The sequence below is a fragment of the Lagenorhynchus albirostris genome, chromosome 4 (genome assembly GCF_949774975.1).
Source record: "Lagenorhynchus albirostris chromosome 4, mLagAlb1.1, whole genome shotgun sequence".
NCBI lineage: Eukaryota > Metazoa > Chordata > Mammalia > Artiodactyla > Delphinidae > Lagenorhynchus > Lagenorhynchus albirostris.
The window spans coordinates 84,370,349-84,394,839 of NC_083098.1; the positions used below are offsets into that span (position 1 = coordinate 84,370,349).

The 24,491-nt window shown below is 34.7% G+C and overlaps 1 protein-coding gene across 2 annotated transcripts in view; it reads left to right on the forward strand.

The window, feature by feature from the left end:
- Positions 1-24,491, forward strand: part of PDS5A (PDS5 cohesin associated factor A) — a 129,080-nt gene that overhangs the window by 99,968 nt on the left and 4,621 nt on the right. For both annotated transcript variants that reach the window (XM_060148312.1, XM_060148313.1), the window contains exons 23-32: positions 912-1,048; positions 4,583-4,706; positions 5,034-5,238; positions 5,742-5,856; positions 9,560-9,692; positions 10,253-10,372; positions 12,859-12,921; positions 13,656-13,801; positions 15,038-15,146; positions 19,296-19,648. In XM_060148312.1, coding sequence (XP_060004295.1) covers positions 912-1,048; positions 4,583-4,706; positions 5,034-5,238; positions 5,742-5,856; positions 9,560-9,692; positions 10,253-10,372; positions 12,859-12,921; positions 13,656-13,801; positions 15,038-15,146; positions 19,296-19,648 — 1,505 coding nt within the window. The remainder of the gene's footprint in view (positions 1-911; positions 1,049-4,582; positions 4,707-5,033; positions 5,239-5,741; positions 5,857-9,559; positions 9,693-10,252; positions 10,373-12,858; positions 12,922-13,655; positions 13,802-15,037; positions 15,147-19,295; positions 19,649-24,491) is intronic.

Below are 24,491 nucleotides of genomic sequence, written 5' to 3' on the forward strand. Positions count from 1 at the left end.
AACAAGACTTCTTCATTATCATCTTAACTTGATTGATAATCTGTTTCACCTTGTAGCTTCACAGTTCGCATTTATTCCATCAGTTCCTTTTTCCAGGTTGTCAGTAAATATAGTAAATAATATCTACATTCTTTAGCTAGTTCTTGCATGTATTCCATAACAATCTTTTGAGTATAAGCCACCAAGCAATTATGGCTACAAATAATTATGAAACCTCCTAGTTTTTTAATCAAAATAGTTTTTCAGTACTACAAAAAATATTACAGTCTATCTAAATAGTTATTTTTAATCACTGTAATCAGTATAGTTCAGTTATTTTTAAACAATATATTTTTAAACGATTTGAAAAGCAATTGTTCAGGTGTGAAAAGTCTGAATTCAAGGAGCCAGACCTTGGGCAAGTTATCACAGTAATGTGTCTAAGTTGCCTTATTTATTGGAAATAAGAATACCTCTCTCGGGGCTTCCCTGGTGGCGCAGTGGTTGAGAGTCTGCCTGCTGATGCAGGGGACACGGGTTCGTGCCCCGATCCGGGAAGATCCCACATACCGCGGGGCGGCTAGGCCCATGAGCCATGGCCACTGAGCCTGCGCTTCCGAAGCCTGTGCTCCGCAACGGGAAAGGCCACAACAGTGAGAGGCCCGCGTACCAGAAAAAAAAAAAAATACCTCTCTCATAGAGTTATTTGGGAGATTAAATAAAGTAATATATGTGTAACTCTGGGGAAAGTACCTGGCATAGATTAAACAGAATAAGTATTAGTTCTTATTGTTATTATCCTATAGGCTTGTTTAATAAAACATGTTTTCCGGCACCTAAGTAATCTCACTAATCTAATTAACATAAATTAATCTAACCTTTAAGTGGAATTTTAAGTTGCTTTCTTTTTTTAGCATGTTAATATTTTATAGGTACAGGCAATTAAACTTCTGGTAAGGTGGCTGTTGGGTATGAAAAACAACCAGTCTAAATCTGCCAATTCAACTCTTCGGTTATTATCAGCGATGTTGGTTAGTGAGGGTGACCTGACAGAGCAAAAGAAGATCAGGTGAGATTTTTCTTCCTTTCCAGGTTTTTTTAGCTCAAGATGTTGGTAGAGCTTACGTAGGAATTATTTACTTAATATTGACTGTTGTAATTGCACTATGTGCTTTGTGTTTAAATTTTACATACTTATTTGGGGTTTATATCTGAATAATGATCATGTATTTTTCTTCATCCCTAAAGACACCTTTCTCCAGTAAATTTTTAGTAATAATCACTACAGCATTGTTACAGTTAACTTCAACATTTGAATCAGTTAAACAAATATTTGTTGAATTACTACTCTTTGCAAAACACTATGAAAAGCATTGCAGCAATAACAGATAAAATTCCGTTCCTGCCTTTAAGGAACTTACCCTAGTATAGTGATTGAACAAGTAGAGTGTCTTGATGCCACGAAGGGAATAAAAATTTCTGTGTAGGTTCAAAGAAGAAAGAGATGCAGCCTCCTAATGGTTTGCAGAAGACTATACAAGGTTCTGCAAATGCCAAAGAAAAATGTTTCATTTCTACACCTGTTCACTCTTCAAATCTGTGAGATCACCATTTCTTCTTTCTGTTCCTTTTAAGATGAAAATAAAAGCCAAATTTTTTTATTTACTAGGGTCCAGCTGAAATAACTGAAAAGTTCTACTTGCGATGGATTCTTACTTTAAAATTTTTGTTAGAGGATAGATTTAACTATGTATTTATGCTTTCAGTATTTATTGAGCACTATCATGCCAGGTACTACCAAGCCTTTTAAAGATACAATAATCTCTCCCTCTAAGGGATATGCATTCTAGTGGAGGAGATAGGAAATGCACAATTACAGTAGAGATGCTGAATGCTCTGATAAACTGAAGAAAACTAAGTAAACTAAATCAAAAATTATTTTTATCATAAAATAAGCCAAGGGTAGCTTTGCATGAACAGATTGAAGAGTAGAGATAATGAGAAGTTTTAAATTTGGGGAAACTATGTACAGTGTACAGCAAAGGCTTAATAATGAGCTCTTACAAATCAATGATAAATAGGATCCCCAATAAAGATGAAGATTATATATTACCAGTTTACCTTTAAAAAAGTGTTTGACATCACTAAATACAGTAAGTACAATTTTAATTTAAGTGGAACCTCTTGTCTGTCAAATCAGCAAAAAGTTTTTTAAGCAATCATCACTCCATGGGATCAGGGAAATGGGTTCCCTCATAAATCCTGTGAATATAAATGGGCAATATAAATTGGCAGGACAGTTTGGCACTTTGTTTCTAAGTCCTTAAAAATGTTATCCATTGACTCTTTTTTTTTGACTCTTTATTTTTACACTCATGAAATTATAAAAGAATCATACAAAAATACATATACAAACATGTTCTTTCCAGCATTTTTTATCATCACAGAAGATAGGGGAATGGTTAACTGTGGAACACACATGTTATGAAATATTATGCAGATCTTAATTAGATGTTATGTATCCCATAGTTTAGCTTAGGCTCTGGAATCAGAAACTTATTCAACTCTACCTACGCTCCATTTACTAGCTGTGTGAACTTGTATAAGTCACTTTCCTAAGCCTCAGTTTCCTCATCTTACAGAGTTAAGTACACAAATAGTAGCATTAATTTTTTAAATTCCTGAATCATTTGCCTCAAAAGCCATTTGAAGGTTCCTCATTGTTACCAGTGCTCAGTTTGATGGTCATGTGGTCCAAGAGTGCCATGTTTTCTCCTCCTGTATGCTAAATAATAGTCCCTTGTGGATTCAGGGCAGCTTTCCACATTTCCTAAAGTCTTTAATTTATCATAGCTATGTTATGTTCCTTATAACAGTTGAAGTAAGAAGACTATCCTTTCACCACCTCACTGTCACATTTTACCATTTAGGTTATAAAAGTTGACTGGGTGTGGGTGGGAGTGCCTGGACTCCTGGAGTCCCTTGGAAAACTTCCTGTTGCAAAGGAAAGTCTGCCTCAGAGACTAGTACCTGAGAGAGACTGGCTCTCACCTCCATATCCTTTCCTTTTAGATATTTGTCTGATGCCTCCCACTTTCTGGTACAGATCACCTCCTAATTCATAGCCCCCTCCATTTCATCAGACATTTGTAGGCTTAAGATTGATTTCTGTTATGTCTGTGTAAATATGTGTATGCATTTAAAAATTGTGGGAAATACAATAGATTTTAAATAAGTGATTTTTAATTTTTCAGGTTTTTTTAATATCAAGTTTTCTATGATGAATGTGAATGCCTCTTAAAATGAGAAATACAGTTCCTAATGTAAATGTTTCTTGCTAGCGTTGCAGTTAGTGCTGTTGTACGCATAAGCAGAGTTGCTTAGCTGTGGTGGAAGATCTAAGCTAGAGTGTAACTAAAAACGAAGGCAGACATAAAAAAAGAATGAAATTTTGCCATTTGCAACAACATGGATGGACCTGGAGAGTATCATGCTTAGTGAAATAAGTCAGACAAAGACAATACCATATGTTATCACTTATATATAGAACCTAAAAAATTAAAAGAAACTAATGAGGACTTCCCTGGTGGTACAGTGGTTAAGAATCTGCCTGCCAATGCAGGGGACACGGGTTCGAGCCCTAGTCCGGGAAGATCCCACATGCTGCAAAGCAACTAAGCCCATGCGCCACAACTACTGAGCCTGCGCTCTAGAGCCTGTGCTCTACAACAAGAGAAGCCACCGCAATGAGAAGCCCACGCACTGCAACGAAGAGTAGCCCCCGCTCGCCACAACTAGAGAAAGCCCGCGTCCAGCAACAAAGACCCAACACAGCCAAAAAGTTAATTAATTTGATTGATTGATTGATTAATTAAAGAAACTAGTGAATATAACAAAGAAGCAGACTCACAGATACAGAGAACAAACTAGTGGTTACTGTTGGGGAGGGGGAGGGGCAAGATAGGGGTACAGGCTTAAAAGGTACAAACTGCTATGTATAAAAAAAGGTACAAGGGGCTTCCCTGGTGGCGCAGTGGTTGAGAGTCCGCCTGCCGATGCAGGGGACGCGGGTTCGTGCCCTGGTCCGGGAGGATCCCACATGCCGCGGAGTGGCTGGGCCCGTGAGCCATGGCCGCTGAGCCTGCGCGTCCGGAGCCTGTGCTCCGCAACGGGAGAGGCCACAACAGTGAGAGCCCCACGTACCGCCAAAAAAAAAAAAAAGGTACAAGGATATATTGTACAACATGGGGAATATAGCCAAGATTTTATAATAAATATAAATGGAGTATAATCTATAAAAATTTTGAATCACTATGTTGTACACCTGAAATTAATATAATATTATAAATGAGCTATACCTGAATAAAATAAATTTAAAAATTTTAAATGAAGGCAGATAAATTTAATATCAGATAGTCACGATGATTTGAGCCTTCTGCCCTGTGTTGAATTGAAGGACTCAAAGTAACTTTCCCATATTTGTACATTATGTCATTTTAAGCATAAATTATGATAAAGACCTTAACAGTCAAAAAGGGATCAAAGAGTTTTGTGAATGATAATGGTTATAGGAAATGTTTATTTCTTTTTTGTTTGTTTATAGTAAATCTGATATGTCTCGCTTGCGATTAGCTGCTGGTAGTGCCATAATGAAGCTTGCTCAGGAACCTTGTTACCATGAAATTATAACCCCAGAACAGTTTCAGCTCTGTGCGCTTGTTATTAATGTAAGTAACAATCTTATTTTTGTCATTTACTTGGCCTTCAAAGTTAAATTTATTTACTTTCTATAGATTACAGATCCATTTGCTGTATGGATGTATGCACAAAAGGGATTGCTATTATTACTATTCTAACCAGTTAACTCCCCAAAATTGTTATTTACTCCCTCAGTATAATTATCTTTTTTTTTTTAAAATGAAGACATTAAAAATGCTTAAACTGTTTTTTTGTAAATGTTTGCCAATTTTTAAAAACTAAACTAGGGGTTTTTGTCATGGTTTTAAAAGTACTAATACTTTTATTTAAGTATTTTTGGTTTTGTGCTGCTGTAGGATGAGTGCTATCAAGTAAGGCAGATATTTGCTCAGAAGCTACATAAGGCACTTGTGAAGTTACTCCTCCCATTGGAGTATATGGCGATCTTTGCCTTGTGTGCCAAAGATCCTGTGAAGGAGAGAAGAGCACATGCACGACAGTGTTTACTAAAAAATATCAGTATACGCAGGGAGTACATTAAACAGAACCCCATGGCTACTGGTAAGTAACTTTCAAAGTGCTCAGTGTGCAGATATATCTTGTCAGTGTATCAATTTGTGGAGGGTTTTATTTCATATATTTCTATTATAGTTTATAATAACACTGGGACCTTTATAGAATGCTGTTGTTGTAGCTAAGATGTAAGTAAAATCTAAAATCCTGGTTTCTGAGTCCTAGTTATAATGCATAAAACTGTTCGGAGGAACTGCGTTTTTCCTTAGGGAATCTGCATTGTGGCTTGATTTGAACACATTGCTCTGATGTCAGAGAGTAAAGAATTACTTTCCTAGCTTTGCCAGGGACTCAATCTTAAATTATCCTTTGTCTTCAGTAGCCTTCAAAATTGAAAAAAGTTATTTCAGTATCATCTAGATGTCATGTTGCCTCTAATTTAGAAATAACTGAGGGAAAAAATGTTAACTGAAGTGGTTAGAACGTAAATTAGGGAGGGATTTTTATAAAGGCTATTATTACTATTGTTAATAATAATGTTTTCACTTCAGAGAAATTATTATCACTGTTGCCTGAGTATGTAGTTCCGTATATGATTCACCTGCTAGCCCATGATCCAGATTTTACAAGATCACAAGATGTTGATCAACTTCGTGATATTAAAGAGTAAGTCATGTTGATTTTTAATAAGTCTAACAATTATTTTTCCTTTTTAAAAAATGCTAAAATTTTTCCTTTTACTATTCGCATTAGAATAAAAACATTTTTATGGTTTTATTCTTCTATTGTAAATTTTAAGTTTCATCTTACAAAATTGTTCCTATCTAATAAGTTCTATTTGGTTGTTTTGTTTGTTTCCTGTTTGTTTGCAGTTAGCTTTAGCTGATTCTGTGACATAAGTTGATTTGGTCTTTATGTTATTTTTACCTTTGTATTAAGATGGGCTTCAGTTACTTCAGTTTGATAATTTAGAAAGCCATGTAGTGAAAATTTCTCTCCTTAAAACTATACTTCAACCTCAAAAGATACTTCCTCAAAAATATGCACACACATACGAGATAGTCTGTGGCAGGTCTATGGTAATACAAAATTAGATTTGTTACACCAGTCACAGAGAGATTTGTCTCTAGTGGAAAGACAGGCAGGTAAACAATTGCAAAACACTTGTTTAAGAAGTGTTTTTATGTAAAATAGAACTTTATATATGATGCAGGGTGAGTGAACAAGTACGAAGTAGCCTAGGATTGTCTACAAATGACCTCCAAGAAACTTTAAAGCAATGTCTATTTTCCCATCGCTGTGCTTTTGCTTTGCACGTTTAAATTGGTTCCTTCAGCTTGTATTTAAAGTACTATGATTTTTCTATGTGTGACATGACGCCTTATCCCTAATCTTATTTGAGGTTGTAATCAACAGTTTATCTCTGCCTCCTGTAGCTCTTTCAGGAGACATAGGTTCTAGTCTTAGCTATCTGAGTAAAAACTTTACTTCTCTGCTTCAGTTGCCTTATCCATAAAATGCAAGATATGAAATAGATAATCCCTAAAATATCTTCCAATTCTAGTTTCTGTTTACTTAATAAATATATTTTGTTTGCAAATTCTTTTTCCTTTTTTTTTTAAATAACTTTCATTTTGGGATTTTCCAGAAAGCACTTTCATAAAGTGAAAAAGTGATGTATGTATTTGCCTAGAACACAAGGTCTATGTTAAGGAACCTTTTTAGCCCTATTCAGTTGCAAGGCAGTCATGTGAAAAAGGGATTAGATTTGCGAGAGGCAACAGTGATGTGGGAAAAGTACTGAAGTCGTCAGTTAGGATTGAAATCACTGGCACATACTTTTTGGTTCTATCTAGCATGCAGTACTTTTGAGTATCTTTAAACATTTCATTTTAAGTTACCATGTAATCTGAAGTGTTCACTTTTCTTTTTCTAGTTAAGGTGTACAGTTTCTTAAGGTATACAGTTAGATCATTCATTGAGATGTTGTTTCTTAACAGAGGGTGTTATCGCTGTAAATTTCCCTTTTAGTACTACCAGTGCTGAATCCTATAAGTATGGTATGTTGTGTTTTTGTTTTATTTGTCTTAAGGTATTTTCTAATTTTTCTTGTGACTTCTTCTTTGACCCATTGGTTGTTTAAGAGTGTGGTTTGGGAATTCCCTGGCGCGGTCCAGTGGTTAGGACTCTTCCTTTCACTGCCAAGGCCCTGGGTTCAATCACTGGTCAGGGAACTAAGATCTCACAAGCCACACGGCCAAAAAAAAAACATAGGAATGTGTGGTTTAATTTCCATATATGTGTGAATTTTCCAGTTTTCCCTATTTTCCTTCTTTTATTGACTTAGTTTCATGCCATTCTGGTCAGAAAAGGTACTTTTTATTAAGACTTGTTTTATGGCCTACCATACGGTCTGCCCTGGAGACTATACCATGTTCACTTGAGAAAAATGTATTCTGCTATTGTTAGTTGGAGTGTTCCATATATGTCTGATATCTGATTGGTTTATAGTGTTGTTCAAGTTCTTTATGGATTTTCCATCCATTATTGAAAATCGGGTATTGAAATCTGTTATTGTGGAAACATGTATTTCTCCCTTCAATTCTGTCAATTTTTGCTTCATAGATTTTGGGGCTTTGTTGGCTAGGTTCGTATGTGTTTATAATAGTCATATCTTCTTACTGGTTTTACTTTCATCAATACAGTCCTTCTGGGTCTTTTGCAATCCATTTTGTCTAATTCTAAAATAGTTCTCATTTGGTTACTGTTTGAATGAGTATATTTTTTTCATCCTTTTACTTTCAAATAATTTGTGTTTTTATATCTAAAGTGAGTCTCTTGTAGATAAGATATAGATGGATCTTTTTTCCCCCCCCTTAATGTACTCTGCTTCTCTGCTTTTTAATTGGGGGATTTAATCTATTTTCATTTAAAGTAATTACTGATAAGGAAGAAGTTACTTCTGCCATATAGCTGTTAGTTTTCTCTGTGTCTTACCTATTTTTTGTTACTTAATTGCTCCATAGCCTCTCGTTTTTGTATTTACAGTTGACCCTTGAACAACACAGGTTTGAACTGTGTAGAGGGTCAGCACCCCTAACTCTTGTGTTGTTCAAGGGTCAGCTGTAGTTGTTTTTTGTAGGGAACCTTTTTGATTCCTTGCTTTTGTGTATATTTTTTAGTTATTTTCTTAATGATTACACTTAACATCTTAAAGTTGTAACAGCCTAGTTAGAATAATAGCAACTTAGTTTCATGAGTATAGAGATAGTCTGCTTTTATACAACTTTATTCCACTCCCTTTATATTTTAATTGATAAAATTATATCTTTATACATTGTTTTATTTTACATATATATGATTATTATTTTATGCATTTTCCTTTTAAGTCATATATTTAAAAAGGAGTTACAAATCAGAAGTTCAGTAATGCTGGCTTTATATTACCTATGTGATTACCTTTACCAGTGTTCTTTATTTCTTACAGCTTCAAGTTAACTGTCTATTGTTTTTTCGTTTCAGCCCGAAGGGCTGAGTTTAGTATTTCTTGTAAGACAGGTCTACTAAAAACAAAGTACATTAATCTATTTCCCCCTTACAGTAGTCTCTTAAGACATTTACATATACTATAGCCAAAGAAGTATACAGAGATTATCATCAAATGTTTTTTCTCTCCTGTTGATGGAGTAAAACAGTAAGTCCATGGTGGTTGCCTGAGAATCATCATGGCAACTTAATAATAGGCTTTGATCCTATATTTGTCGATGTAAGCTCCCCAAGTGATTCTAATGTTCATCCTGATTTGGGATTCATTTTTACTTAGAAATTCAGGTGTCACCTTCAGACACTTTATGTATTAAATGAATATAAAGTAACAAGAAGAAAACAGCAAAAATGGTTTGAGATGTGACTGTTTAGCTGAATTACTGGTTACTATGCACACCAGCCTCATAGCATGTGAAATTCAGTTATGTCACAGTAGAATTACATACAAATCTTAGATCTTCTACATACCTTGCAAATAGTCAAAATGGCAAGACTGTGCTGTATGCTGGTTCGCTTATCATTGCTGGATATTAATACACGTTATATCATCTAAATGTTTATTAAATACCTATAGAATGAATCTTTGCCTCATGAAACTGTCAGACTTTCTCATATTAAGCTATATGTTCATATTTGTTATTTGTGATATGATTCTATTTGAATTGAATATTATTAACAGGATATTTCTATTAATCATTAGAGTTTTCTCTGTATTACACTCTTTTATATTCAGACAACAGAACTTCCCAGTAAGCTATTAAATCCCTTAAGCAAAAGCACCTACAATCAGTGTCTTTACTAAATGAATATGTTTGTCATTTAGGTGCCTGTGGTTCATGCTTGAAGTTTTAATGACAAAGAATGAAAATAACAGCCATGCCTTTATGAAAAAGATGGCAGAGAACATCAAGCTAACAAAAGATGCCCAGTCTCCAGATGAATCCAAGACAAATGAAGTAAGATATATATTAGGCCAGTGGGTATTAAGATATTACAGGAAAAAATATTATGACCCTTGTCCCACTTGTTTTTCCTAACTATTACATAATAAAATAGATTACAGAACATTTATTAAAAATACATACTTAGTTTTTACTTCATTTCATTAAATTGAATTCTATTATTTGAAGAACATTTACGACTTTGAAAAAGATATTAAAACTTCTACAGAGCACAGGAATAAGAACTAGTAAAATTTACAACTATGCTGTCTTAAGAACTTTTAGTAAGAGTTACAGACAAGTAGATATTCTTTTTGTATGTTTCCTTTAGTTTGGTTTATTGTTTTTAACACATACTTGGCATTCATGTTAAATTAAGATGAAGGGGTCTTTTTTGTTGTTGTTTACTAGGAGGCTACATAAGAAGAAATGCCAAATACAAATGCAGAATGTTCAAGGAATAAATAATAACCCCATATTATTGTTTTGATTCGATTTTATATATTGGTTAGAATTGGTACTTGTGGTTATTTTTCACTACTGAAAGGTATATGTGATTTTTTTTTCCTCCCTAGAAACTTTATACAGTGTGTGATGTGGCCCTGTGTGTTATAAATAGTAAAAGTGCTTTATGCAATGCAGATTCACCAAAGGATCCAGTCCTTCCAATGAAATTTTTTACACAACCTGAAAAGGTAATTTCTTCCCTTCATTTTTCTACCATACTAAACCTATTTAAATTTGTTACCATCAACCCTAGTGGCAAGTATTGGATTGTCTTGACTACAGAGTAAAAAAAAAAAAATACCTCTGTGAGTTTATCAAGAAATGGGAGATTGTCTTCCAAAGCCTGAAAAATATCATTCTCACCTTACAGAGTAGAGAATACAAATCAAGCTTGGTGGTGGTGTTCCTATGTGAGCTATTCCTTCTGGATATTTCTAATATGTAAGAGGAATTTTCAAATTTCTTAAATTGTTTTCATCTCATTAAAACACTGTTAGTATTTTTTCAGACAAGAAGTAAACAAAATATTTGGTAGAGTATAAATATATATACATCTATATATGAAATAAAATGTTAGAATGAATGGAATTGGTCTTGGCAATTGACAGACCTGGATTCGAATCAACCATTTCTAATTTGAGGGACCTTACACATGTTAACTCTTCTAAGCCTCAATGTCTTCATCTCTAAAATGCAGATGATGATAATACCTGTGAACAATTACTAATATACCTAGGCTTCTAAGAGTTTGTCACAAAGTAAGCATTTAATAAATGGTATTAATAATAAATAGTACATTTATTCTGCTGTCAGCAAATGAAGTTTTCCATGTAAGTAAATTTTTCAGCTAACTAAAGCTCTTTAAGTTTTTCCAGCTAATTTGGATTAAGAAACTTTTTCAAAAAGAATGCCTTTTATTTATTACCCACTTTAAGGTGGTATTTTAAAGTTCAACTTTCCTGTGCTTTGTTTAAAAAAATATCCTGAATATTTTTAATTGGAAAAAATAAGGCATTTAAAATTTTCAACAAAAATTTTAATCAGACTTTGATTTAGTACTCAGAATTTACTCTGCCTGGTTTTGATAGGAATAATAAGGATTGCAAAGTTACTTCTGTTCTAATTGAATTTACTGGTCTTTATAAACACTCCTGAGTGAGCTCCTGAATTTAAATTTACTTTATTGTTGACCCAGGGCTATCGTGACTGGAATAGTACCCAAATAGAATCTTCATACATCATCAAGAATTTAAATTGCTGTTTGTCACTACACCTGATTCTAATTGTTTTTTGTTTTGATATTGAAACTTAGAATGTCTTTAGCCTTCTTAATAATAATTTTGTTTTTTTTCTGTTTTAAATGATCAGCTTTCCTCATTGCCTTTTCTAATATGTTGCTTTTAATATGGTATAAATTCAGACAGGAGAAAACTAGGCATATTAAGATAGCTTAGTGAAGCTATAGTATATCTTCATGTAACAATATTTTTAGCTACATAAAAGCCTTTGTGGGGAAGAAAAGAAAGATACAGCCTTGCCTAGAATACATGCCAAAAGTGTTATTTCTTTTTATAGGCACATTTAAGCCTTCTGTTCTTTTCTGTGACACTAGTGTGAAGGTAAACTTAATAAAAGAAAAATAATTTTTTAAGTGCGATTACTTACAAATTAATGAACTTCCAGACAGCAGTAAGTCATTTTGCTTCCGTGAGACCATTGTGGTTTACTCGTGTGCTATTCCCAGGATAATTAACAGATAGAGGCACCATAGGATCAAATTGAACTCTTATACAGATGTAACTTTCAGAAGTATCATCAGTGTCCACATTTGGTTTAATGCATTTATTAACTAGTTAATATCACTGCAGCCAAAGAACATTACAATTGACTTAATTAGATTTTGATGGTGTATTTACCTTTATGATTTGGACAGTCTACTTATGGTTCTAGGAAACAAAACATTTTTAATTAAAGTAACATTTTTTTTCAGTAAGGATAATTTTCTTGAGATTCTGTGTGGGGTTCTTTTAGTGAATATTAAGTGCCTGATATATGCATAGTACCAATTTGGATGCTTTGGGAGCCCCAAAGAAGTAAATTTTAGGGACTTCCCTGGCAGTCCAGAGCTTAAGACTCTGTGCTTCCACTGCAGGAGGCATGGCTTCAGTCCCTGGTCGGGGAACTAAGATCGCGTGTGCCACGTGGTGTGGCCAAATAAATTTTTTTTTAAAGTAAATTTTATAATAGAGTGGAGAACATAGTTCATTGAATAAACTGGAGACTGTTTGCCCTGAACCATATGAAAGAATAGAAATGTGTTTTATTTAAAATGTGATTTAAGGGAATTCCCTGGCATTCCAGTGGTTAGGACTCCGTGCTTTCACCGACTATGGCCTGGATTCAATTCCTGGTCAGGGAACTAGGCTCCTGCAAGCCACGTGGCACTGCCAAAAAAAAATGTGATTTAAGTAATTTATATCTGACATTTGACTAAGTCTTGTGTGTCACTAAGTTAATTTTAAAACTAGACTTATGGTATGGTTCATGAAATATGCTTTGATGGTTTGATATGTTTCTTAGCGCAAATGAAACTGTTATGGTAAAGCAGAATGCCTTGAAGTCTTGTATGGACAATAAAAATATGTTTACTTTTTTTTGTTTGTTTTTTTGATAGGACTTCTGTAATGACAAGAGTTATATTTCAGAAGAGACAAGAGTACTTCTGTTAACAGGAAAGGTATTATGTACTAGATAATTGGGGGATCTTTATCTCATGTGCATATTACTTCTGCTATTCTTAGAAATAACCTTTAAATGTCCCTCAGATTTTATAGTTCCTGATTCTTAGGGATCATGTTGTGGATTATAGCATCTAAAGCATTTGTTCTCTCAGGCTTTTTTTTTTGCCATGAACCACTTTAGAATTACAACCATGTGTTCTCACCAGTACTGATAGGCTTCAAGTTATTTAGAATTCACAAAGCAGATTTCCCTGAAAAATGATATAATAAATTTAGATGTGTAAGATAAAGATAATTTTAAAGTACTAATAAGTTAGACAGTTTATATTCTATAAAGGTAATATGACATCTAAAAGAGCAAAGGAAAATTTAGTATTTGATAAACAGTGTCTAAACTATTACTATATATACTCAGTAGTTTACCTGTAAGACATTTTATTGTGTCTTAATTATTATGTATTTCACTGTTTTAGGGACACTTTGTTTTGATTGAGCAACAGGAATAATTAAATATTGCATAGTTATTTTTAAGTAGAGGTAATGCTTTTGATTTGTAATTATGTTAAATATAGTTTTACAGAATTATCATTTCTAATAAATTTAGGATTTAACTTTCCAAAGCAACAACAATTCCTGGCTGTAAGCGAATCAGTATCCCTTACATGTGTCTAAATTTGTATGTATTCCTTTCAGTAAGGTATAAAATAACATGCGTATATGTAATTTTTAGCCAAAACCTGCTGGAGTACTAGGTGCGGTAAACAAGCCTTTATCAGCAACGGGAAGGAAACCATATGTTAGAAGCACTGGAGCTGAGACTGGAAGCAATATTAATGTAAATTCAGAGCTGAACCCTTCCACCGGAAATCGATCAAGGCAATTTTTTTCTCCAATTGTTTTTGTTACTATCACTCACTACTTGGTTCATCTTTCAGTTTCTTTTCTTAAAGCACTGTATCACAAAAATGGACTTTAGGAAACATCTTAGTAAAAAACAGTAGTGCTAAATTTTAGTATAATTAATGATGGAAATTGAGAGTGTAGTACACATTTTGAAACTGTTTAGCATTCTAAATGTGTAGAAAAGTTAAATGGAAAAACGTAAGAATTAGTAATATACTAAAACTAATTTACATGGAAGTGTATGTCTGTGTTTAAATTTAACACTTAGGAGAACTGAAAATGTAACTCTTTAAATAAATTTAATTTATATGCTTTTTAATTTTTAACTCAAAATTAGTATAGCATGAGTAGAGATAACATTGTTAATAACATTTTCCACTTATTAAAGATTCCATGTTTGGGACTTCCCTGGTGGTCCGGTGGCTAAGACTGTGCTCCCAATGCAGGGGGCCCAGGTTCGATCCCTTGTCAGGGAACTAGATCCCACATGCTGCAACTAAGAGTTTGCATGCCAACAACTAAGACCTGACACAACCAAATAAATATTTATTTAAAAGATTCCATGTTTAACATGTCAAGTGTTTACTGTCTTAGCTACTGCATAAAAATTTCCATCTGACCCTACTCTTACCAACACTAAATATTGAGGCTTTTAAAGATTTTATTCTAAATCATGAAATTTTAAGCATAAATTCAGTGGTGGTGTTTTAAACACATTTTTAGCAGTAGAATCCCAAAATATTAAAAAATTAAGGTGGAACATCTGTGGTTTACATAGATGGTGGGGGTCAGACACCTCCCCTATGGCCTCTTCTTGCAGCCCCTTCCCTTGCAGAGCATTAAGCACACAGACTGGAGAAAACTATACGCTCATCTGTTGTATTTTTGCTTTGTTTTAGGGTTTTCCACCCCCCAACAGATAGGCTTATAGAATAGTTGTGTTGTTTGTTCCTTGTCAACTACGCTTTCTATCTGGTGGTTTTAGGCAGTCATTTCTGTCTTACATTAGTAAGGTAAGATGGAAATCCAAAACTTGATATAGTAGAGCAGTAGTCTGTAACCACAGAAGATCTGAGTCTTGTTAACGTTACTTCACTTGGCCAGGCTTCTAAATCGGCCTAAGCCTCTTTCCTTATTGGTATAGTGAGAGAGTACACTTCCTATTCATATGGTGAAATAAAGAAGCTTTGGTTTATTTCTCTTCAACAGGGAACAGAGTTCAGAGGCAGCAGAAACTGGAGTTAGTGAAAATGAAGAGAACCCTGTGAGAATTATTTCTGTGACACCTGTAAAGAATATTGACCCAGTAAAGAATAAGGTAAATTTTAAAATTTAACAAGTGGGTTTTTCCCATGGAGATTCTTATTACAATTTTATGATGGGGTAAGAAACCCACAGTCTACACATTAATATATACTACATACTATACCTGTGTGTATACCACCCCCTGCTATACTTACTGGGCTTCCACTCTACAGAAGTGATTCTTTGTCCACTGTCTTCATTTACCAGAGTTTGTGTGGTCACCTTCTCCCAATACCTTGAAAGAATAGGAACTGAAGTGTTTTGAGACCTTGTTTTCAAAACTTCATTGACCCCCACCAGGGATCAACACTGTTTCTGTTGTCGTTGTTTTAAGTTAAACTTAATGAGCTGACCTTTTAAAATATGTTTGAGTTTTTATTTAACAGCTGCATTCTTTGATGGTATATCTTTTAACTGTGGCCCCTGATATTCTTAATTTTTTGGCAGGACAGAAAGGAGTATAACATTGGTAGGAGGATAACTTGCCTCAGTAAGAATGACCTAATACTATTATTTCTTTTTCTATAAAATCATGTTCTTGACATACTTTTTTTTTACTCCCCATATATTTATGGTATTATCCAATGTTTTAGGAGTTATCCTCAGGTACATAAAATATGGGACTATACAGTTATTCCACAGTAGCTGAACTTTTCCTATCCAAAATTATCATCTGAATTCAAACTAAATAGGTAAGGATACATTTTTTAGGTCAGTCTCTGACTATCCATATTCTTGCTGTTTGCTATCTGAACTTCATTATGTCAGTAAACTCAGGTAACAGGGAACCTCTCACCTCTCACTTTCAAAACTCTTAGAATTCAGAAACCAGTAGATTTAGATATTGTGGGATCCTTCTACAGAATTAAACATTGAACATAATCATGCTTAGATGCAGATATGCATATTGCCACAGATACATAAACATGCTTATAATATGTATTAAGAGGTGGTACAGGGATGCAAATATTTATCTAGTACAAACATCTATCTATAACCTTTTCAACCTCTGCTGTAGAATTGTATAGAAGATAAATTGGACATTTAAATTCTAATTTCTGAGGGGCCAAAATATTACTTTGATTGATCTGTAATATTATATTGTTCCAAACACTGTTTTAACTTTTTCATACTTCCAAAGAATGTTTAACAGATTCACTGTTGCCTGAAGAGACTGGGGTTGTATTTTGACAAAAGCCTGATAGCTTCCCAGTCAGATCTCCCAGAAGTTGATACGGTCATTTCTTTCCTGGGTCTGGTTCTCAGTCTTGCAGGCTCAAAACACTATCTTGTTGTACTGAAAGAAGATAAAGATCTAAGAGAGTGTTTCTTGGTAACCAATTTCTCAAAGAGATTGATGCATAAACCAATTTATTAGTTATGTATATAAAAATTATCCAGCAAATTGTATATCCATGTTTACAAATCAGAACATTTTCTCCTATTATTTACTCTTGAGCAAAATCAAATGGTAATATGAAGAATGAATAAGGGAGGTGGTTAAAAGAAGAAATAACACATTAACATTCTGTGGAGCAGGCAGGCAATACCACCGGTGTTGCCCTTTAGAGTCTTCTATTTCTTCATGCCTACAGCTGACAACTGATTTCCTCTTCATTTGGCTTTTGCATGACTTCTTTATACATATGCACATAAATGTAATGTTCATAAATGTGTAAATATGATCATGTGCATGACATTTAATAGTCTTTTTTTCCCCTTTTAAACAGCCTTATCTGTGTGTTCCATTTTTTCTCTACAGTGTTATCATTTTCATGTTTGTATACACATAAATACTTCCTTTCCCTGTTCTTTGTCACTACAATGTTGCATTAAATTTACTGGTGATTTTATTTCTAGGGGCTAATAAGTTCTAGTAGTGGGAATGCCAGGTCAAGGAGTAAATATACTAGAGATTTTAGATATTTTCATATTGTTTTCTTCGAAAATTAGAACACTTGACATTTCTACCAGCAGGGTACTTTTTCTCCGTATACCCACTAACAACAGGTTTATAGTTCTTTTGAATTTTTTTCAGTTTAAAGTATCAAAACTAATGCCCCACTATTGTTTTAATTTATATTTCTCTGATGATCAGTATTTTTGTTGACCGTTTGGATGTACTCTTGTGTGAACTGCCTGTTCATATTTGCCCGTTTTTAAATTATCTTTTTCTTGTTTAACTCAACTTTTTGTTTTTTGGCCATGCCATGCGCCTTGCAGGAAATTCGCCAACCAGGGATTGAACCCAGGCCATGGTAGTGAAAGCCTGGAATCCTAACCACTAGGCCACCAGGGAACTCCCTAACTCAACGTCTGATACTGTAGTAGTTCTACCTTCTTGTTAACATTCTTGCTCCCTTCCAATCTCATCACCAAATATAGCAGCCAGTGTGATCTTTTTAAAATATAATCTGGATTATGTTTGTCCTCTGTTTAAAGTCCATCAATGACTTTTATCACCACTTAGAATAAAATCAGATTTCTTACATGTCCCATAAGGCATTCATGATCTGGCCCATGCCTGCTTCTCCTACCTTATACCAGTCTCACATCACTTCAAGTTCCTTCAATCTTCCAAGCTCTTTCCTTCTTCAGGTACTTCATGCTGCCTCTTCCATCTGTCTAAAATACTTCACTTTTCATGTGATAAGTCCTGCTTTGATATTATTTAATTAATATTCCCCAGAAGAACCAATGAGAAATTGATGCTTCCTGTTTTTTTTTTTTTTCTGAATGCCCTTTTCTTTAATCTCTTAGCATTTAGGGTAATCTGTACTTAAATGTTTGTTTACTCTTTAAAAAATTAGTCACCTACTATGCTAATCTGTTTGAGGACAGGAAAAATAAGAGTTTTGTTCCCCAATCTATGCCCAGCAGCCACTGCACCTAACAGGCATTCAGCTGAATGGTTTCTACTTCAAGTTTAACCACACTTAGTTTTTATTGACCCTTCTTATTTTGCCCAGGAATCTCCATCTTTCTCCAGGGTGCCTTCGCATATCTTTTCTCTGATCCATTTTGTATTGTTTTACAGTTTAAATCCTGTGGCCCACCTTACTCTTGTTCCCTTTTGATGATTTTTGTAACACGACTCTCCACATCCCAAGAGGGTGAAAGAAGTAGGAGTCATTAGCTCATCATCCTGGAAGGATGGATTTAAGTCTAGCTGCCCATGTTAAAGGCTCTGATACTGTCTCTTAAGATAGGGTTTACTTTAATGTTAATCCTCAACGTGAAACACTGATTTGTGGATTTTCTAACTTAAGATACTACTTTCACGAGTTTTCATTTAAGTAAATTTTCTTGAAACATGAAAGATTTATGTGTTTCCCTGGTCATTGAAAACATTTTTGGGGGAAATGAAAATTAATTAATTAATTGAAAAGATAAAGTCACTTTTTGGGTGAGGATAGTGTTCCTTTGTTTCCCTTGAATCAGTTAATATTATTATAATTGACTCCTAAATATCATACATATAAAGGTCACTTTCATTCTGAAAACTATTATTCCTCCTAATGTCCATTATGTCTCATATTAAAATGGAATTTTATTACTTTGAACATTTTAGATGACAATATGTAATATATATGCCAAACAGAGGAAAAAAGAGAATGCTCAGAAAAAAGCAGAAGGTTAATGATTGATAAAGAAGAGACAAAAGTTAGAATGAATGAGTGGAGTGAGATATTAAAGAACTTTGTGTCACAGAACTACAAAGATTATTATAGTCAGATGCATCATAGAGAAAGAAAATAACATTGAATTATGAAAACATTCCCCCCTCTTTTGAAAAGTGATACATTAAGAGCATACCACAATAAAAAGAACCTTGTCATTTAAAATGAAAGCAAATTTTAAATGCTTTCATTTAAATGCTTTCATTTAAAATGAAAGCAAAACTGAGTAGGTTTTCTCTTATATAACTGCCTATGCACTTTAGTAAGCATTTATTGAGTATATTATATATGCCAAGCACTATGGTAGGCACCTCATTCAGTCCTTATCCTTGAGGAGTTTACATTCTTCATGGGATGTAAGCAGTTAATCAGAAGCCCTGGAATTCCAACTCTTTTAAAATACTTGCAGAATGCTTCTTTGTAGTATAGATCAGTGATATTTAAGGAATTTATGTTCATATAATTGTTTTCTGCTCTTTTAGGAGGTTAATTCTGATCAGGCTGCCCAGGGCAACATCAGCAGTGACCGAGGAAAGAAAAGAACAGTAACAGCAGCTGGTGCAGAGAATATCCAACAAAAAACAGATGAGAAAGTAGATGAATCAGGACCACCTGCCCCTTCAAAACCCAGGAGAGGACGTCGACCCAAGTCTGAATCTCAGGGCAATGCAACCAGAAATGATGATATAAATAAACCTCTTAGCAAGGGAAGAAAGAGAGCCGCAGTCAATCAGGAAAGCCCTGGAGGTTTGGAAGCAGGTAATGCCAAAGCACCCAAACTGCAAGACATAGCCAAAAAGGCAGCACCAGCAGAGAGACAAATTGACTTACAAAGGTAACGTACACCGTTCTTTCTGAACTTTGAATTTAGACATCTTGTTTTAATCTTAGTTGCCAGTCACCCCCAAACACCTAGGCATTTGGGAGTGAAAACTGCCCCTGGTTTTCCTGAGTAAGTTATGGTGGCATTTGCTTTTATCTCATAACTTTCAGGACAACAATTTGAAGAAAGATCTCCTTTTTTCTTTGGTTAATTTTTAATTAGGATATGGTTTTTGATGTTTCTATTTATTAGCAAGGATAACATTGTCTTGGTGTCCCTCACATAGTTGCATGGGGTTTTCTAAATATAAACGGCTACCTTTTTGATACAGAGATCCCAGAGTGGAATAGATAGATGTCATGGCATGCTCTTTATTTCCACTTGTTACAGTAAATTTTAATATAAGTCAGCAACTTACCTCTCCCCCACCCTCCCTCACAGCTACTCATCTTTGATCATGTTTGTGTTGGGATTTCAGATTTTCCACACTGTAACAGTGGTGCCCCAATGAGATCTAGAAGTTGGCTCCTTACTTGGTCTACAATTAGAACTTAGCTCTACACTGCTTCTTTTTCCTTATATACCTATACCTAATTCATCTCCCCCCTGAATTAGATTGTAAGATTCTGAGTTCCTTCTAGGAAAGAACCAGCTCTGATCATGTCAGGACACCCTCACCATCCTGCTTCAATATTTTTATAAAGTACATTTTTTAAAATTACCATTTTTGAAATTTGGAAGTTTGAGGCTACTAAATTTTCTTACATTTTAAGTGTCTCTGAGTACCTTTTTCAACATCTCATGGCAGCTGATCCAGGCCCAAACCTGACTAAGTAATGGGTGTTTCTTCTACTTAGTCACTTCTACTTTTATGGACTAAAAGTATAGTAAGGAAAGCCAGTATTGGGGGCAAATTTATTATTTTTCTCCTCAAACCTGGACCTTTGACCTGGAACAACATACTTAACCTCGGCCTCCTTTTCTTCATCATTAAGGCAGTATAATAATACCTTCCTCAAAGGACTGTTCCAAGAATTAAATGGTCATTAAATATAAAGCACTTAACAAAATGCCTTGTACAGACTAAATGCTCAGTAATTATTTTAACCATTGTTTTGAATTCTAGTTGCTTTACCTCTTACTATATTTTTAGTTATACAAAAGCTGAACAAATTTCGTTGGAGATTGCCAGACTTCTCTTAAGGGTTTCTAGAATTCTAGCCATTCCTCACCCACATAAAATAGTACTGATCATCACACCCAGGCCACCTGACCTTACCTCTCATGTGCTGTCCTTTTGACATCTAACCAAAATATGCAGGCACTCACTTGGACCCTGAAAACGTTTTCAGTAGCAACCAACCTTGTCTCTGAAATTGAGCATTGTAAAACCCATTGCTCTGCTTTTAGTTACACCATTTGCCCCCAAAGCATTAAACAAACCAACAAAAATGGCTTACATGCCAGAGACTGGTGTTGATTAAAAATGGCCTTGGGCCTTTTTAAAACTCTTAAAACATCTTTTTCAAGAGTGAAAAGACACCTTAGAAGTCTTAAGTATGCCATTTAGTAGATCAGTTGGGCAATGTGTTATCCAAAATATAGAATTCTTTGATGGTTTTATATTCTCAGTGAAGTTAGATGGTTAAATTTGGTGTTCATGATAACACTGTACTTCAGTAAAACAGATCAAAGACTTTGCACACATATTTCAGAAACTTCTGGTTGAATTATTGACTACTAATTCGTGGCTAACAAAACATAGAAGGACATTCTGAAACTTTCTCCCAAGCTTCCTTTTGTCTTTTCCATTCTTTCCTGAATCTAATATACAACTCTGCCCTTAAATTCTAGCATTATGACTTCGGCTTGGAAACCTAACTTACTCCCGAAACTCTGTATTACTCATGATAGCCTCTTGCATAGGATTGAATGTATTATAGGCACATGAGTATTGTTCCTTATACTTCTCATTTGTTCTTCTAACAAATACAGACAGATTAAACTGCCAGCATTGCGCTGGATGTTGGCAGTACAAAAGTATCCAAAATGGATAGGTTCTCGCCCTCAAAGAATATATTTCTCCAGCTTGTCAATTCCAGAATAGAGCAGAAAACTTTCACTTTAAGTCTACTGATTGATAAAAGTATAAGAATTATTTTATTATTACTATGTAAAACAATGAAATTCTGACTTATGCCACAATATGGATGGGCCTTAAGGACATTATGCTAAGTGAAATAAGCCAGACCCCAAAGGGCAAATACTGTATGACTCCACTTCTGTGAGATACGAGAGTAGTAAAATTCATACAGACAGAATGAGGTAGTTGCCAGGGAGAGCGGGAGGAGAGAATAGGCATTACTATTTAATGGGTACAGTTTCAGTTGGAAGATGAAAATATTCTAGAGATGAATGGCAGTGATTTATGTTACATATATTTTATTTCACTTAAAAAATTGCTACATAAGATGAATAATAGCTAACACTAATATAATGCTTATTATGAGCCAGGCTCAATTCTAAGCTCTTTGTTAACCTATTAAATGCTTAAAACATCTCTACATGGGTAAGTACTATCATTATCCCCAGTTTATAAAGAGGAGAGAACCAGGAATAGAGAGTTCATGTAGCTTTTGGTCCCTTTGCTTATATACATAGTGGAGGCAGCATTAAAACCAGGTAGCATCACTCTGGAGTCCACACTATATTGTACTTTAAGGTAAAATTAAGTCTTAATTCTACAGGAACTATACCTGCACACAAAACTAGTTTAACAGAGGATGCTTTGAAAATATATTTACTTCCATATTTTAAATAGCTAATGTAGTTAATATATGTGGTAGTTTCCATGAAATGGAAAATCTTTGCATATAGTTTATTATTTATAATTATTACATAAGAAGCTGGTTTATTTAAAATAATCGTAGGTTAAACCAAACAACTATAGTCATCTTTTTAACCTATTTCAGAGTTCATGCAAACAAAAGCTAAAGTATTTTAGCTTCAGAGAGGGAAAAAACAGAGAGATCAGATGTTCTTGAATTCAAGTGGCAAACTTAAGTGAAGCCCCTAATGCCATAAGAACATTGAAAGACCGTAGTGAATATTAGGTAGAATAATGTATGGGGTATTTGCAATGGTGCTTGGCATATATATTGGTAGAAATAATAGTGATAATAAGGAAAGGTTGTTGAATGTATATTTGCCTTGCCAACAATCATTATGCAGCAAGTACAACCCTATGTTAGAGATAAGGGGGTTAGACCTAAAAAAATTACTTTCTCAGGCCACCTGGCCAGTGCTACACAGAACAGGGTTTTGAATCCAGGCTGTGTCCCTTATTAATCGCCTTACTGTACTGCTAACAGTGGCAGCTGCGGTTATGTTTCTCCTTTAAACTATGAACGTTCACAACTCTATTATTTTCTTTTTCTCTTAATGTGTAAAAGGACATGTTTTAAGGTATAGTAACCACCAAGCGATGGAATAGACAGGCACATTAAAACAAAACTTCCTTGTTTGTGACTCAGCTGTTCTAACTGTCCTTCAGCTTGAGGAGAAAACGATGAATGGTCAAAATCCTGAAGGTGCCAGCTTTATTTTTATTTCATGGGAAACTAGTTTTCACCTTCATACAAGATTCTAAACATACTTTTGATTAACCAAAGGTATTACCTATGATTGATTTGACATCTCACCTGTATTTTCCTGAGACCTGGTGAGGATCAGATACAGGTTAAAGCCACATAATTGAACAATTCTGAATACAGAGCTTAATATAACACCTTGAATCATCCTGTTAAGGTTATCATTACACTTTGAACCATCTCATTAGTAAAAGAAGAAATAGGGTTGCCAAAGCTGAGAGCCAAGCACCACATTTCTGAGCTAAGGATGAACCCAGAATGGTAGGAACAGCTCACTTACTGCCCTGGCAACTTGAAGCATAGCCTAGAGTCCTTGCATTGTGGAACCAGATCTGGATCTGGATCACTGCACTAAAGTAGTTTACCCCCGGATTTTAAGCTTGAATGCAAGCCTTTGAGAAATAAGGCCCAGCACCCTTGTGCTTCTCTGTGGCCCTGCTTTCTAACACTATTTCATCTGTCTTTTCCTTTACCTTGCATTATTCTTCACAGATTTTACTTGCTTGCTTTCTCACTTCCCTGATGGTCAGTTCCTGCGCTGGTCACAACTGTCCCTACATTAACATCTGAAAAGAGCCTTTCCTGACATTACCCTCCCTTCTTTACTCCATGTGCTCCTTTGTAGATCTGTCTGAATACAAGATGATCTCGAGGCGGTCAGTCTACACTGTATACTAGGACCACCTCCAGAAAACGCCCATTTTTATTACTTGGTATTTATACTCATCATATTGTATGATTTCAACTTTATTATTAAATAATTAATGAAAACCATTTTTGAGGCCCTAGTATATTCCAACCACAGTCTAGATGCTTTATGTTTGTAACCTCACTAATCCTTCAGCCCTGTAAAAGTAGGACCCTTGATAAATGGTAGCCTCTACAGTCATTTAAATACCATAGCAATCACTTATGTGTAACCCCTCTAGAATTCCTCTTACTAGGTCCTCTCACTGACATTAGGTAAATAATAATTTTTAGTATGACTCCTACTTATATACTTTATTAATTCAAGGATAGATATGTTATTCCACCAAAATACAAAAACTGTACAGAAATTTCCTGGCATAGAATTTACTTAATCTGGGAGTTCATACATTTTAACTTGTAAACTTACCTGTAGGATTTTTAGATCCCTCTGGATTTTTGCAGTAAATCTATTCCATCAGAGGGGTGTGTGTGTGTGCGCGCGCACGCGTGCCAAT